The sequence below is a fragment of the Mustela nivalis genome (assembly GCF_964662115.1).
Source record: "Mustela nivalis genome assembly, chromosome: 16".
Classification (NCBI taxonomy): domain Eukaryota; kingdom Metazoa; phylum Chordata; class Mammalia; order Carnivora; family Mustelidae; genus Mustela; species Mustela nivalis.
In genome coordinates this window covers 66,396,220-66,411,953 of record NC_139035.1, presented here as the reverse complement: position 1 = coordinate 66,411,953, position 15,734 = coordinate 66,396,220, and the positions used below count along the sequence as shown (strand labels likewise).

At 58.4% G+C, this 15,734-nt stretch overlaps 1 protein-coding gene across 1 annotated transcript in view; it reads right to left on the bottom strand.

Annotated features, from left to right (window-relative positions):
• Positions 1–2,265: 2,265 nt before the first annotated feature.
• Positions 2,266–15,734, bottom strand: part of LOC309850034 (uncharacterized protein) — a 69,660-nt gene continuing 56,191 nt past the window's right edge. Inside the window, exon 10 of the mRNA XM_082703168.1 lies at positions 2,266–2,574. Within this exon, the coding sequence (XP_082559294.1) occupies positions 2,482–2,574 (93 nt within the window). The 3' untranslated portion in view covers positions 2,266–2,481. The remainder of the gene's footprint in view (positions 2,575–15,734) is intronic.

Genomic DNA, 15,734 nt, shown 5'->3' with positions numbered 1-15,734 from the left:
TCCTGGGTATTTACCCCAAAGATACAGGTGTAGTGAAAAGAAGGGCCATCTGTACCCCAATGTTCATAGCAGCAATGGCCACAGTTGCCAAACTGTGGAAAGAGCTGAGATGCCTTTCAACAGATGCATGGATAAAGAAGATTGGTTCGTATTTACTATGGAGTATTACTCAACCATCAGAAAGGACGAATAACCCAACTTTTATATCAACATGGATGGGGCTGGAGAAGATTTTGCTGACTGAAATAAGTCAAGCAGAGAGAGTCAACTATCATATGGTTTCACTTGCTTCTGGAGCGTAAGGAGTAACATGGAGGACATTGGGAAAAGGAAAGGAAAAATGAAGGGGAGGAAATCGGAGGGGGAGATGAATCATGAGAGACTATGGACTCCGGGAAGGAAACTGAGGTTTTTAAAGGGGAGGGGGGCAGGGGGTGGGTGAGCCTGGTGGTGGGTATTAAGGAGGGCACGGATTGCATGGAGCACTGGGTGTTATACACAAACAATGAATCATGGAACACTACATCAAAAATTAATGATGGCAACTAACATAATAAAAAAGTTTAATAAAAAGGTAATGTGTGCATTTGTAGGATAAACTTAGTTCTGAATCACACAGCTGAATGGCTGAATGGTGTGTGTGTGTGTGTGTGTGTGTGTGTGTGTGTGCTTCTGTGCAGACACTGAGGTTTTCCGGATGAGAAGTGTCTCTTCTTTCCTCTGATCTCAGGGGATCTACCTGCTTCCCGTGGAGCTCCAGGCTCAGCTGCGAGACGGAGAGGAAGGGACATTTGAGACCCAGTTTGTCTTGTTTGAGTTACCGATTCTGGCCAACAGCAGGCTTCTTTGTCACCTGGGGGAACAGTGGTAGAGCATGGAAGGAGAGAAGTGTCTCTTACCAAGAATAAGAAGGAACCTTACAGTATTTCCCTGGGCTCAGGTGAACAGCTCCCACGCTCCCCCCCAACACAAACATGCACTTTCATTGCCTGATTACACACGTGGTCACAGCTTCTGCTTTCCCTCCTGTGGGAGAGGAGCTCCTGCTCTTTCTCACCAGGTTCCTGGTATTACAGAAAGGGAAGTGGGGGACGTGACCCTGCGAGGAGAGGGCAGAGGACACAGGGGCAGAGGTGTGGCCGGTGGGGCTGGGGGTCAGCGATGGGGCTCAGCAGAGGGCGTGGGTGGGGAGGCTTCCCTGGGCATCAGCAGTGTGACTGGTCCCTGAACCCCAGGAGCCGGGGCCCCAGAGACAGGAGGACACGGGGGATGGGAAGGGTCCTGCCCAAACCCTGGGAAGCACCGCCCTGTGAGCGAAGAGCGGCCCTGGGGGGACGGCGGAGAGTCTGGCAGGACGGCAGGTGGGCCCGGGTCCAGGGGAGTGGCTGTCAGGGAACTCGAGGAGAGGGGGTTGGATCAGGAAAGGGGCACCAATGGTGTCACATGGGGGTCACCTCCTGGTGTTCTAAGGGTCCCTGTGAGGTGAGGCCAAGGTGTGGGCTCAGGTGTGGAGCAGGGGCAGCACGGGGACCGGGTGAGGGCTGCAGGGGAGGAGCCGGCAGGGTCAGGGGGACGAGCCAGAGAGAGGCCTGCAGGAGACGACACGTCCCCAGAGAAGGGCCCTGATTTGCAGGAAAAGTCCTCACTGAGCCCCGAAGAGCTCAGTGTCCTGTGTGGGGACAGCAGAGAGGGGACGTGGCTGTCACTGTGTGCAGTCAGTTAAAGCTCATTGTCAGGAACTAGAAACTTCTGCCTGTGCTGAGCAGTAGGAGCCGGCCTGTTGTCCAGTAGGACAGGACAGAAGGAGGCTGGCCAGGACGTGGGACAGCCAGCCGAGTCCCGGAGAGACGGGCCTGGGGCTCCGTTCCCTGGGCTGAGTCCTGACTCCGGTGCTCCCAACCGTGCGGCCTGGAGAGTCAGCCTTTCTGGCTCCTTCTACTGATCTGTAAAGTGGACACAAGGATCCCCACTCCACAGAGAGTCCAGCAGGACCCAGTGAGTTAGCAGCGAGCAGAATGTCCGAACAGTGCGGGTCCCAGAGCCCGCCCTCAGCAAGCAGGGACGACTACGAATTCACGTTGTCTGTAAAGAGCTCTCAGTGCAGGACAGACGGCTGCGGTGCTCACGACGGGCCCGGGGGGATGTTGGGATTCTCCACGGTTTGCCCCAGAGGCTGAAGGACTGAAAGGCAGTTTCATGTTGAACAGATGAGGGGACAGCAGAGGCTGTTTAAGGTTGTCACATAGCAGAGGCTGAGTTGTCCTGAACAGGTTTGGACCAATTTATTTACTCAGTTTCCCTGATCTACCAGTGTGTGTCTCACGGGGAGCTTGTGCACAAGGATTTAGCACAGAAATAAGTGCTGGATTTATCCAGTCTCTGCTCAGAGACGTCGGAAGGGGGAAGAGGCAGGACCAGAGCTGCAGGTGTCATGCTCACAAGACAGGTGTCCCCGCGGCGGGATTCTCCTGCTTCTTCCTGTTAAAACGTGGTCATGGTCTGGCCTGGCCTGCGGACCTCACTGTAGACAGCAGTGAGAGATTTCTCCTCTTCTAGATGTGGTTCTCCCCTACCCTGGAATGCACACGGAGGGTTCCTGGAACAGTTGAGGGACGCAGAGGACCCAGAGGGACCCCCACAGACCCAGGGCTGCTGACATGACCACCCCAAGTGCCCAGCACTGCATGGACCCCAGGAGAATGTTCTTAAGTTAATACTGTGTTGTCTGGAAAGGGTTACAGATACATGGAGACAAAAGCCAGCAGATGACTGGGATCGAAGGCACACACCCAGGCACAGAGGGACTTGGGAGAACCCAGATGCCTCCTCTCCTGGCCTCACCTTGTTCCTGTGGTCTCCAGACTCCTGCTGGCTCAGCTCTGCATAGTGGATGCCACCATCCGGGTCCCTGGGCTCCTCCTGTGATCCTGCCCCCGAGTCCCACACAGATGGAGCTTGAGTCTCAGCCTGGAAGCCTGTACCCTCCCCCCCTCCCATGACCTCCATGGCCATGGCCACACCTGCCAGCCTCCTGCAGGGACAATCCCCGAGCAGCAAAATGTTGTTGAAAAGGAGCCCAGAGTTCAAGGAGGGAGGGAGGTGTCTGGGCATGGGAAGGAGAAGTGCAACCTGCCTCTCCCAGGCTCCACGTGCTTCATTCCACGTCTCTTCCAAAGGTACAGCCCAGCTCCAGCTCCGAGGATCAGCAGCACGACCACACAGATGCCAAGATACCAGGCAAGTGGGCAGCACTGGTCTGTCCTTGTGGATATGTTTCCATCGCACAGAGAGTGAGGAAGGTTAAGGCAACAGGGAACTGAGGACGCCCATTGCCAGGCACATGGAGACTCTGAAGGGACCTGGTCAGAAGCTCGAGAGGGAGGAGCATGGCAGAGGCTCTCACTCAGCCGGTTCCTGAGCTCCTGCTTGGGGCCGCGGTGCTGAGAGCAGCAGGACATGGTGCCCGTCCTTGAGGAGCCCCTCAGCAGGGGGAGGGCTGACACATGCCAGATGCAGCCGGCCAGAGCCATCCCAGGGAACTAGAGCTTACACCTTGCACCCAGGTCATCAGGGAGGGCCTCCTGGGGGAGGTGATGGGCAAGGGAGGAGTAGGAATTTTCCCAGTATTCAGGGTGGGTGATGCATCCCAGGACAGAGAGCCATGACCAGGAATGGCTGTGACAAGTCACTAGCCCTGGGAGCTGCCGGCACCCCCTGGGGCAGGCCAGGGAGGGACCATGTAGGGGCAGCCTGGTGGGAGGATGAGAGGGAGGCAGGAGCCTGTTTCCAGAGGGCCCAGTGGGTCCCTGAGCCATGAGCTTCCTCTGGGATGAGGGATACTGAGGCAGAAGGTCCCCCAGCAGCTGGTGGAGGATGGGATGGAGGGAGAGGGGCTCACGGGGAACCATGTCATTCATTAATTCATTCATTCATTCACTCAGGGACACGCTGAAAGTGAGCAAAGGGCCTGAGGCCGAGGCTGGGACAGGCATTCCAAGGAACAGCAGACATGGCCACCGCCCTCCAGGGGTTCAGCCGGCACAGGACACTAATCCTGGGCCAGAGCATCAGCTCCCAGGGCGGGGCCACTGACCACTCCTTAGAGGAGACGAGGTGTGAGGGCAGGACAGCAGCAGCTCCTGCAGGGCCCTGAGCCATCGAGGCTGCGGAGCCCTGTGCAAACTCTGTTCACAGGCCCCCAGAGCCAGCTGCAGGGAGGGGGTCCCTGGATGGGAGTAAGTGGGGAGTGGGGGACTCCTGACTTGGAAGGGCTGAGGGCAGAGGGAGGGGCCTGAGCAGAGGCTGGCAGCCCAGGAGAGCGGGACACATCGGGAACGCAGGCGAGCAGGTGGGTGTGACGTGTGTCTGTGAGACCAGAATCGGGCAGAGGAGCCCGGAGCCCTGAATCCTGCAGACCCCTCAGATGAGCAGCATGGGAATGACACCGAAGGGCAGATGCAGGTTGGATGTTCCTGCCAGTGTCCTGGACAGGGTGACCAAGCAGCAGGGGGTGACATAAACATGGGGACAGAAGCCGCGAACCCTCACCCTGAGCTGCGGGAGAGTCCGTCCCCTCTGGCAGGTGCACTCACCGCGGTCACAGACGTGCCCAAGGTCCTGGGAGGCAGCTTTCTTGTCCGCCTGGTTGCTGACCACACAGGTGAGGCTGGGGCTGGGCTCGCTCAGGGGCAGGGTCACAGCCAGGGTCCAGGGGTTGGGGGCTGGTCCTGGGGCCGGTCTCTGCTCCAGCTCCCTGGGGAGACCCTCGCTCTCCCAGGACACAGTCAGGTCCTCCCTGGTTTCCGTGGTGTTACACTCCATGGTGATGTTGCACCAGCCTGGTGTGAGGGACAGAACTGTGGCCCGGATCTGGGGACGGGGCACAGGCTCTGGTGAGGGAGGGATGAGAGGACAGAGGCTCAGGTGAGTGGAGAACATCACAGCTCCTGCTTTTTCCTGCAGATTCCCTGAAGCTCTGGCTTCCTCCCCCTAAGGACAGGGATTGCACATTACAGATCACAGAGAATTGACCCAAATATACAGAGGGGCTAAAAAGGAAGAGAGCCACTGAGTTCAGCTCTATGTGATTTCACTAGACTGAGCACGTCTTACTAATCTCTCATGAGAAAATAGTTGTTGGAGGTTCCCCCAATAATCCATGAATTCTGAGAGAGTGGGGTGTCCCCCTGAACAAGGAGAAGTCAGGAACAGGATTTGTCCTTCTCTGTGTCCTGGTCTTGATTTTTCTGCTCAGAGGGTTCCTGGGACCACACAATCCATGGTATAGACTGCCACTGGCCAACTCTGGAAGCCCAGAGATCAGACTCAGTCTGCACCAGGAGAGACCGCGGTGGGAGTCACTAGGCCATTCCTAGTGAGCACTAAGCTTGGGGTCCTCCCCGGAAAACGTGGGACAGACTGAGAGTCAGTCTTTGGAATCTCCGGGTCCTGAGGCTTCGAAGGCCACTCTCTCTGGAGCAGGACGACTCCCTGGGCAGGCGGGAGGGGCGCAGGGAGAGCGAGCTGCTCCCTGAGGGTCTGAGGAAGGGCTACCCTGTGAATTCTCCTCCATCCGTGGGGGTTCAGAGGGGGACCGTGCAGTCCGTGAGTGAGCTGACTCGGGCTGGGCTGAGAAGGACCAGGGGACGGGGCGGGGAGAACCACACGCAGGATTCTGGATCCTGCTAGGTGACGAGTGTCCCCCAACCATGACCATGTGCTGACCCTTAGAGCCTGAAGATGTCTTAGGTTCCATGGCAAAGGGGAACTGAGGTTGAAAACAAGCTGACTGTAAACTAGAGATGGTCTGGATTCCCTACACAAGCCCCGTGTGATCACAGGGTCCTCACAAGTGGGAGGAGGCAGCAGAGAAGGTGGGAGGGACACGGTGTCAGGGACTCATCCCACCAGTGCCACCTGTGATGGGGGAGGAAGGGTCCAGAAGCCAGGGGATACTGGTGCCCCTACCCCGGAGCCTCCAGAGAGGAGCACAGCCCTGCGGACTCCTGGACCTCATGGTAGAGGCTCTGGGGTCTGACTCCCGTCCTACAGCCCAGGAGGACCCCCAGGGGGTGGTGTGGTCAGCCACTGACGTGCTGTCACCTGTTACAGCAGCACAAGACAGTAAGAATCTCACTAAGGACCCTGAGTCCTATGGGGACAATGAGTATTATGGCAAAATCCCCATTTCTCCCCATTCCGTGTTCCCTCCTGAAGCACAGACGTGACTCGTCCCTGGTGTGAGTCTCAGCTCTGCCTGCACTTGTGCTGACCTCACAGCATCGGATTTCTGGGGAGAAGATCGAGTCCGAAGGCTGCGGTCTGGAAGGAATCCTGCAAGCGGGGTGCATGGACACTCCTAGGGACAGAGGAAGGGGGTCAGCTGTGGGGCTGGGGGAGGGGCCGCCACATACCGTAGACCGTCAGGTGGAAATCCTGGTGATACTGTCTTCCTCTTGTATAGGACTGTTGAACCCGGTACAGCCCACTGTCCTCAAGGGTCAGGTTGTCCATCCTCAGGGTCGTTGTGTTGACCACATGGACCCTCTTCTCGAACTTGTCCTGGAAGTTGACCCATCGTGGAACATCTCCCCTGGGACTGACTTGGAGTACGGGTGTGTACAGTTTTTGATTTATAACACCCCAAGTAATATTCTCCAGCTCGACTTCTGGAAGTAATTCTGGATTTCTGATCACTAGAAACAGCACAGAAGCTCCTTGAATCCCCTTCAGAGGAACAGGGTTTCCAGAATGATCCACTGCAGACTCAGGGGCTCCAGGACTCTGGGTCACAGCACTGCAGACACCTAGGGCATAGGACACAGAAAACATGGGTGGTTTTCATTAGGAATAAAGGAGGAAACCCTAGAATCCATCTTCCCCAAATCCATCCCATGTGCGCCCTTGAGTCTGGGAAGGCAGGAGATGCCATGAGTTCGAGGCGAGGCTGGAAACCCTCCTGGTCCCAGGGGAGTGTCCCCTTGAACAGGTCACGGGAACTTGCTCACCTGCAGTGTCCTGACCCCTGACAGCGAGAGGACGAATGTCAGGAGATCTCGGATCTGAAGCACAAGTACCTTTCGGGGGCAGCACCGAGAGCATTTGTGCAGGAGGCAGGTTCTCACGGGGCTGCAGAGACCCCTCGTGCCCACAGGCCGTGTGAGCTCTGCCCCTGGAAGTGGGTCGCTCCTGGGGACTCCCCTCTAAGGAACAGAGCACTGTTAACATGATGGACGGCCCTCAGGGACAGCAGGTCTGACAGGAGTGTGACCGCGTCGTGCTGTGACCCTGTCTCCTGCTCGCTGTGACGAAGTCTGCCGCTGTGTTGTGGGCTGTGTAGAGACCCTCATGGGGAGGGACGGAGGGCAGCCTCTGGCCACGGGTCTGCAGGGTCTACCCTCGTGGAAGTGCATCATTTAACAGCTGCCACGGCCCAAACGGGGCTCTTGCTCCCTCCTCGTGGGACAGTTCTATCGATGTTGTCCCTGCAAACACCAGCAGCTTGGGATGGATTCTCTGCACACAGGGACTGAGGGACATCAGCTGGGGGGCATGTCCACAGCCATGGGTGCGTGAACTCACACCCAGGACATACGGGTCACACGTGAGTGTGTGCCTGCCTAACATGCACGTATGTGCTTCACAGGCGGGTGTGTAGACACTGAGATAACCCATGGAATGTCGAATCGGCCAAAGGCAGCTCCGTCTCAGCCTCTGACACACCCTGCTCATCACCCCCCTGAGAGCGACCCCAGCAGCTGTCCCCCCAGTAATGCTCCGCTATCCCACCAACACGCGGTGACCGAACTTTCTTTCTTTCTTTTCTTTTTTTAAAAAGATTTTATTCATTTATTTGACAGACAGAGATCACAAGCAGGCAGAGAGAGAGGAGGAAGCAAGTTCCCTGCCGAGCAGAGAGCCCGATGTGGGGCTCGATCCCAGGACCCTAAAATCACCACCCAAGCCGAAGGCCGAGGCTCCAACCCACTGAACCACCCATGTGCCCCCCGAACTTTCTGATCTTTGCTAAATTGGTAAGAGAAAGTGCTGTGACCTCATATTCTAATGAGCATTTCTCCGTACACGAACCCGGTCACCACGTCCCACAGCTGCTCCTGTCCTCTGGCCGCTGTGAGCGGTCTGCTCCTGTCCTCGGCCCGTGCCTGTGTTTCTCTTTTTAGCACCTCAGAGCTAGTTCTATATTGATAAGATCAGCCTGTTTTCTAGAAAAATAATATGAATAGTTTTGGGTTTGCATCTCAGCATTGTCTCGGACTAATGTCCCTGCTATTGTCCTCGCGCAGCTACGCGTGCGGATCCTGTAAGGCTGCCCGGATTATCCCTCACATAAAAAGATCAGCCCCCCCCCCCCCATCAGAGTGTGCTCCTAATCCTCTCTTCTTTCCTTCTGGAACCTTCTTTCTTCAGTGTTCTGCTCTGAGTCTGACACACAGGGACCGTGCTTGGGTCTCAACCCGGGGAGGTCTGGTGCAGCAGGGCGGTTGGTGGCCTGGAGGGGAGGGTCTGGGAGGCCTGAGACAGGTCCTCTGTCCCCGTGAGCAAGTGGATGGGAGCAGTCCACGAGGCCCGCGTGCTTTCGGCCTTTCCTCTGGGATGGGGACGTACTAGCCGTGCTGCCCCCCAGAATGGGCGCTAGGAGGTCAGGAGAGGAAGGCGTTCCCATCCGTGTGAGCTGCTCTCACCACCACAGTGGTTCTTGACAAGCGCTCTGGGATCAGCCCGACCTTCCCAGGCTCAGGATGGAGCCCATGTCTCTCCCCCAGCTGCCCCTCTCGGGGGCTCCTCCTGGGATCAGGGATGGGCCCTGGGACACAGACACCCAGGGCGCGATCCCATAGGCGGCCACGGGGAGGCGAAGTCCGGCTGGGTCCTTCCTGACCGAGAGGACACTCCTGGCTGTGTCCACAGCAGCTGGCTTCCGAGGCCCCTGTCCCGTCCCTGTCCCGTCCCTGTCCCCAGGTGGCTGAGTCCCCCGAGCTGCTGGGCAGAGTGGTGGAGACGGAGGAAGGACGGGAACTCCTCCCGCGCGCAGGTGACAACAATCTATCGCGCCTGCGCTCGGTGTGTGCCTGTCCCCTCTCCTCAGCCGGTCGTCTCGTGACTGGACAGTATTCTGGGCTCATTCAACGCTATCCTATGGATTCTGGGCTGAGTCAAGCAGAAATTCAGGGGGCGCGTCCTCCTGAAAGTCAGCACCGTGAAGGACGTGCGTCCTCTCTCTGTCGGCCACAAACACGACGAACCCGCGCACACACAGGACATCTGTGTCGTTCCATCGGGCTTCCTGGGGGCCTGGAGGGGGCTGGACTCTGACTCTTCCTGGGACGGGATTTCCTCATGAGGAACAACAGTGTCCGTCACACCCGCGTCCCCACCCAGTCCTGGGTCAGGGCCCATCTCGTGTGCAAATACGCAGAGTGTGGTGCACACAGGACGCCAACCCCGAGTCAGAGAAGCCGCCCTTGTTCCAACAGGGGGACAGTGCCTGGGGCTCCCTGAGGGACAGCAGATCTGTCCCCAGGGTAGAACCTGCCCGCAGGGTTGTTCCCACAATGTCGCTCTTAGTGACCCCTGTGTGTGTCAGAGGGGTCTGTCCCAGGGTACAGGGACATGGACGCTGGCGTTTCTGCCGACCATGGGCAGCAGCCACGCGGCTCCGGCCAGGCTGTTCCCGAGGAGCTGCTCAACGGTACACTCCCCCCCAACCCTGTCCCCGCGGCATCTGGCTGTCCTGAGCGGGTCCTGCACACTGGGGTCCACACACCAGGGCGGGAGCTCGGCAGACCCCGCTCAGGAGCAGAGACAGAGACAGCAGACGGTCCGAGGACTGCAGGGAGCCTCGAAAATGCATCCTTTCCTCCTTGGAGGGCGGAGGAAGTGACCACAGGTGGTCCTGGGGTCTGGGTGCTGACGGGGCCCCAAGCAGACCCCCGGCTGTCCGTCCCCGTCAGGACGCAGGACGAGGGCAGGACAGGAGGGAGACACGGAGCAGAGGCCTCGGAAAAGCCACAGGACAGTCCCATCCAGAGAGAGACCCCAATCCCAGGATGTCCCAGCTGGAGGGTCTTGAGGGGACCTTTCACAGAGGAGGGGCTCCCTTGGGTGGGTGGACTGGTCTAGGTTACCCAGGGCAGAACCAGACCTTGAGGTGGCTTCCATCTCTCCCAGCCCAGCGCTTCCCCTGCAGGGCGATGACCTGCACCCTCCCGTCCCTGCTCTTTCCTGCCCTCCCCCTGCACGGCCCTACGTTCCTCCCTCCCAGCTCTGCTGTCTGGTCACCAGGTCTGAGCAGATCTGGGGTCTCACCTCCAGCTACTGTCCCGGGAGAGGGGACTCAAGTACTCGGTGGGCTTTGGCAGGGCGGGGACACGGGGCTACCTGAGGGTTAACCGGCCCCTGCAGGAAAGGGGGGAACCCGGGACAGAGGAGGCTCAGCCCCCAGGCTGCGAGGGAGGAGCGGCCCAGAAGCTGGAAGCCCACTCAGGACGGGAGGAAGACCCGACAGTGCTCAGATCTGCAGAAGGTGCTGACCCCAAGGAGGGGCAGAAGGTCAGGGGCGGGTGGCTGTGAGCAAGAGTCTGAATTTATATAAATAAGACGAAATCTGACTTTCAACCATTAACCTAAAATGTTGTCCCTTTCCCTGTCATCCTTCCTTTCATTCTTACAAAATCTTCTCACCCTGATCTTTATGGAGGCGAATCCTGTAACTTCCCCTTGTATCTCCAGTTAAACCGACTGAAAAGAAGAGAAAGCCTGCATTTACCAACAGGAAGTGATTTTGTTAAAAAAAGGGTCTCAATGACTGGCAAAGGTCATTTTCTAATGAGTAATCCTCCTGTTTCCAAGTGTCCCGTGTTTCTGGAATTTCCCTAGAATTGCTGCAGGAGCCGAGGGGCTGGTGTGTCGCAGCAAACAGTACAGACCATAGCAGCCTCCCAAGCGTCCCCGGGATTCACGGTTCTGGAGGTCTGGTTTCTCCTCTGTTCTTATTTCATTTGTTTAACAGAAGCACATGGACTCTGATGAAGTTAGAACCAGAAAATGGGGCTCTTGTTAATACAGTCTTTCAGTTCTCTTTTGAGGCCCCTTCTGCTGCCCTCCAAGTAGCCCCACCCAGATCAGAGGTCAGCAGTCTCCCGTTCCGGGCTCACCCCTACACACGGCAGGTGGGCGCAGACCCTTGAATTCTGGGGGCCCCTGTCCTTCCCTTGCAAACAGAATGTCACTGGATTCGGGGCCTCATCTTGCCCAAGGAGCCAGACTAGCGCGGCCCCTCCAGCTCAGACAGGGGCTCTGGGTCGGCCCCTCCTGCACACGGCAGCTGCCGAGGCTGCCGGTCCCCTGTGCACGGCAGGGGCGGGAGATGTCCGTCCCCACCCCGGGTCGCCCAGCCCCGCTCCTGTGTCTCCTCCATCCCTCTCCGCAGGAGGCTCCAGGCTCTCCCGGCCTCACCCCCTGGGAGGGGGAACGGATTCCTTCCAGGCAGCCGGGTCGGGGTTCCCAGCCTGGCCTCAGCCCAAAGCTCCCTTTGTTCCCTCTGTCCACCCCGGGGCTCTGACCCAGCGCACCGCGTGTGCTCCGTCCTCACGGAGCTGCTCCGTCCGGTTCTTCAGCGCAGACCCCAGCCAGCCCGGGAGCTCCTGCCTCCCTGCCCGCCCCGCCGCCTCCCTCCCGGGGGGCCCGGGCCACTCACTGAGGAGGAGGCTGGTGAATCGCAGGAGCCAGGAGGCCCCGCACAGGTTGGGGTCTTCTGAGCAGGCGCCCATGGCCGGCCGCCTCCCTGCTGGCTCTGCCTGGGCCTGTGAGGTTGCACAGGAAACACCAGAGCAGAGAGAGGAAAAGTATCAGAAGACCCTTAGGCTCCTCCCACAGCAAAGCAAAGCAGGGCTTCTCCAGCCCTGGAACCTCCAGCTAGAGGAACCCATTCCGATCTCTCCCTTTAGCTCAGCACCCGCAGGGGCCTCAGGAGATAACTATAGAGTAAGTGTGGGAACAGCCCCCCTCTAGGAGGCCCAGTGCCGGAGAGACCCCGTCCCTGTGCTCACAACCAGCTGGTGCTCTCCCGTCCCCAGCCTGCACCCCTAAAACCCCTGACCTCTGTCCCTGCGCTCCCACTCAGCCTGGGCCACTCTGCTGGCCAGTGTCAGCTGTGGCCAGGCACAGAGTCCCCTCCTAGAGCCAAGGACACGGGGCCTCTCCTGCTTTGGGCCTGTCCTCTGTCTTTACACCATCTCACGAGTCACATCTCCTTTCTGATGTTCTAGGAACCTCACTGTCAGGTGTCGCAGTGACAAGCTAGGAGCCCGAGAACAAAGCCTCCTGGGAAGAGTTACCCCCACATCCCAGTGCACGCACGGCATGTCCCCACTCTGGTCCCCAGGGCTCTGTCTGTAGCCTAGGGCGGGCCCTGCCCCCTACAGGACCAATCCCACCCCCACAGGAGCAACCCCACAGCCCCCCTTCCCTGTGAGGCTCTGCCAGGCCTGGGCCGGGCTCACACACAGGCAGGGCTGGAGAGGGACACGCGCCTCTGGCCGCAGGCTCAGCAGCTTCGGAGTCTTGGCTGCATGTGGAGGGTCAGGCCAGGCGCCCTCTTCCCAGATGGGTTCCCATAATGTCTAGAACCGTAGCCTCCCGTGGACCCCAGGGGAGCAGCTCCGTCACTAACCCCACACCTGTCTGCTGACCCCTCCAGAGGCAGCTCACGGGGCCCCAGCAGCCTCTCCTGTCCCACCCACACTGGGTCCTGCTCTCCCCCTGCTGATGGGTCTGGGGTCCTGTGCTCAGCGGAGGCAGGTGGTCCCGGTGTCAGGCTGGTGCAGGCGCAGGGTGGGCAGCTGAGAGGACATGTTGTTGCCTCCCTCTGTCGCAACCTTCCCGTTGAGGACAGTGGGGGTTCACATACGTGCCGGATGAGACCAGCAGCTTCCCACTAAACTGGGTGTGGCAGCCATCTGTGCTGACCCTTCAGAAGTGTTTACTGAGTACACATGTTCCTCGGGCGGCCCCGGCGACCATATGCTGCCGTCCCTGAGCCCGCGGTGGTTTCCCAGGCAACTGACCCGCTCAACACCTGCTCTGGAACAGACACTTCTCCCGAGGGTCCCATCCGGCTTCTGGGGAAGGCAGGGAGCTGCTCTCTGTGGGTTCTCCTGGGGCCTTTAGCAGCCAGGTACACTGTCACCAGGTGAGGGCATGGTTTATCCTATCCTGGCTGGTGCCCCAGACCTTGAGGACCAGGCACAGCCCAGTAGGAGTTGGGCCTAAACACACATCCCTGTCAGCATCTTGCTGTCCAGGGAAACACAGGCAGACACATTGTACAGCTCAGATTCAGGCGTCTGCTCTCAGACACAAGAAGACGGTGAGCGCAAGCACTTGAACCTGACCCGCATCTGTGCTGCCTTCAAGGACTGCGGCCCTAGAAGACATGAACAGACATTTCTGCAAAGAAGACATCCTAATTGCCTACAGACACATGAAAAAGTGTTCAAGATCACTCAGCATCAGGAAAATACAAATCAAAACATCAGTGAGATACCACCTCATACCAGTCAGAACGGCTAAAATTAACACGTCAGGAAATGACAGATGTTGGTGAGGATGTGGAGAAAGGGGAACCCTCCTACACTGTTGGTGGGAAGTGCAGCCACTCTGGAAAACAGCATGGAGGTTCCTCAAAAAGTTGAAAATAGAGCTACCCTATGACCGAGCAATTGTACTACTGAGTATTTACTTTCAAGATAGAAACCTAGTGATCCAAAGGGTCACGTGCACCCGAATGTTAACAGCAGCAATGTCCACAAACCAAAGTATGGAAAGACTCCAGATGTCCATCAACAGATGAATGGATCAAGAAGATGTGGTGTATGTATACAATGGAATACTATGCAGCCATCAAAAGAAATGAAATCTTGCCATTTGCAACAATGTGGATGGAACTAGAGGGTATTATGCTGAGTGAAATATGTCAATCAGAGAAAGACAATTATATGATCTCACTGATACGTGGGATTTGAGAAATAACCATAAAGGACCATAGGGGAAGAGAGGGAAAAATGAAACAAGACAAAACCAGAAAGGGAGACAAGCCGTAAGACCCTTAATATCAGGAAACAAACTTTGGGTTGCTGGAGGGAAGGGGTGTCGGGATGAGTGGTGTGACCTTGGGTTAGGGTTGGAGCCGTCATGTGTAACCCGGCGATCACCATCCCGTGCCTTCAGACCGACCGTCTGTTAGTGCCGGTGGCTCTCCTCCTCTGCCTTGACCCCTTCCCGCCCCCATTCCCACAGCCCTGCAATCACCTCCCTCCCGCCTGGTGTAACCTGTGGGTCCTCTGTGGCCTCGTCTTCTCCCTCTGAGTTCAGGGATGTCGCCCAAGTCCCCGCAGGGCTCTGTGGCCCCCAGCGGAGACTCTCAAAGTCCCGTCTTGTGCTCAGGACGCTGTTCCACGCCGGGAATTGCGATAATCTTTACTGACGTGCAGACGTGCTGACGCTCGTGCTGCCGCAGTGTTGTCAGGAATGATACACAAAGTAAAATGCCAGTTTATTCATCTGAAATAAAGGTTGCCCTGTCTGGGGTCCACTGTCCACCCCGGAGCCCAAGGATCCCCCCGACCATTCACAGGGTCTCCCCCCACAAAGGGGGCTTGCTGGGCAGACCCCGAGAGCTCAAGGTGGCAGTGCCTACTCCCAGACTCAGGCTCTTCTGGAACCTTCCATCCTGCCTGGACGCAGCTCCCTGGTGGGCAGAGAGCTCAACCTTGAGCCCGAGGACACATGCTGGGCCGCGTGGCTTCTGTGCTGACCTTGGGCTTCAGGCTGGACACCCTCCTGGAGATGCAGGGACCCCGTCTGCGGCCGGGGGAGGCGGGGGCTCTCGGACCAGTCACGGTGAGGCTGAGTCTCTCTTCCCCACACCTTCCATGCATGTCCTTGAACACAGGACTGGCTGGCCCCGACCCCCGAGCTCTCAGCACAGTGGGGACGGGGAGCTGCTGCAGGAGTCACTGGGCGAGTCCCTGGGCCTGTGCGGGGCCAGTGAGCTCACCCGTGCTCCAAGAGACCCCGGTTGTGCTCCAGAATGCCCTTGGAGGCACCACCACAATCCACGGTGCCCAAGCCCAGGTCCTGGGGCCACCTCAGGCCTTTCCTCCTGCATCCCCACATCCGAGCCATCAGGAAGGCCTGTCGGCTCCCAAGTAGTTCACGAATCTCCCATGTCCCACCCCTGTCTTGATTCTACCCATGAAGAACCTGGGGCTCCTCTTGCTAAACTGTCCAGGGCCGCGAAGCCAGGAGGGGGCAGAGCTGCATTGGAAGCCTGGGGCTTTGGCGCCAGATCTCCCGCTTCTGAACTGATGCTAAGTCACCAGCAGCCCCTCCGCCGGGTCCTCTCCCAGGGTCCCCCCTCACCATGTGACCCTGCACCGTGTCCTCCACCCAAGGCCACGGGGGCCTCTCTGTCAGCCTCATGCCCTGCCCCTGCGCCACTCAGCCCACTCTGCTGAGCTCCCATCCCACCTAGAAAGATCCCAGTGCTCCCAGGGGCTCAGGCTGCCTCCCCCACGCCCTCCCTGCTGCCCCCTCCCTCCCTTGCAGCCCCCAGCCACTGGCTACTCCTCCAGCACTGTGGGCAGGCTCTGGGCTTGGAGACTTGGCGCACCTCACCTCTGCCTGCAATGTCCTTCGACCTACCTCCGAGGTTC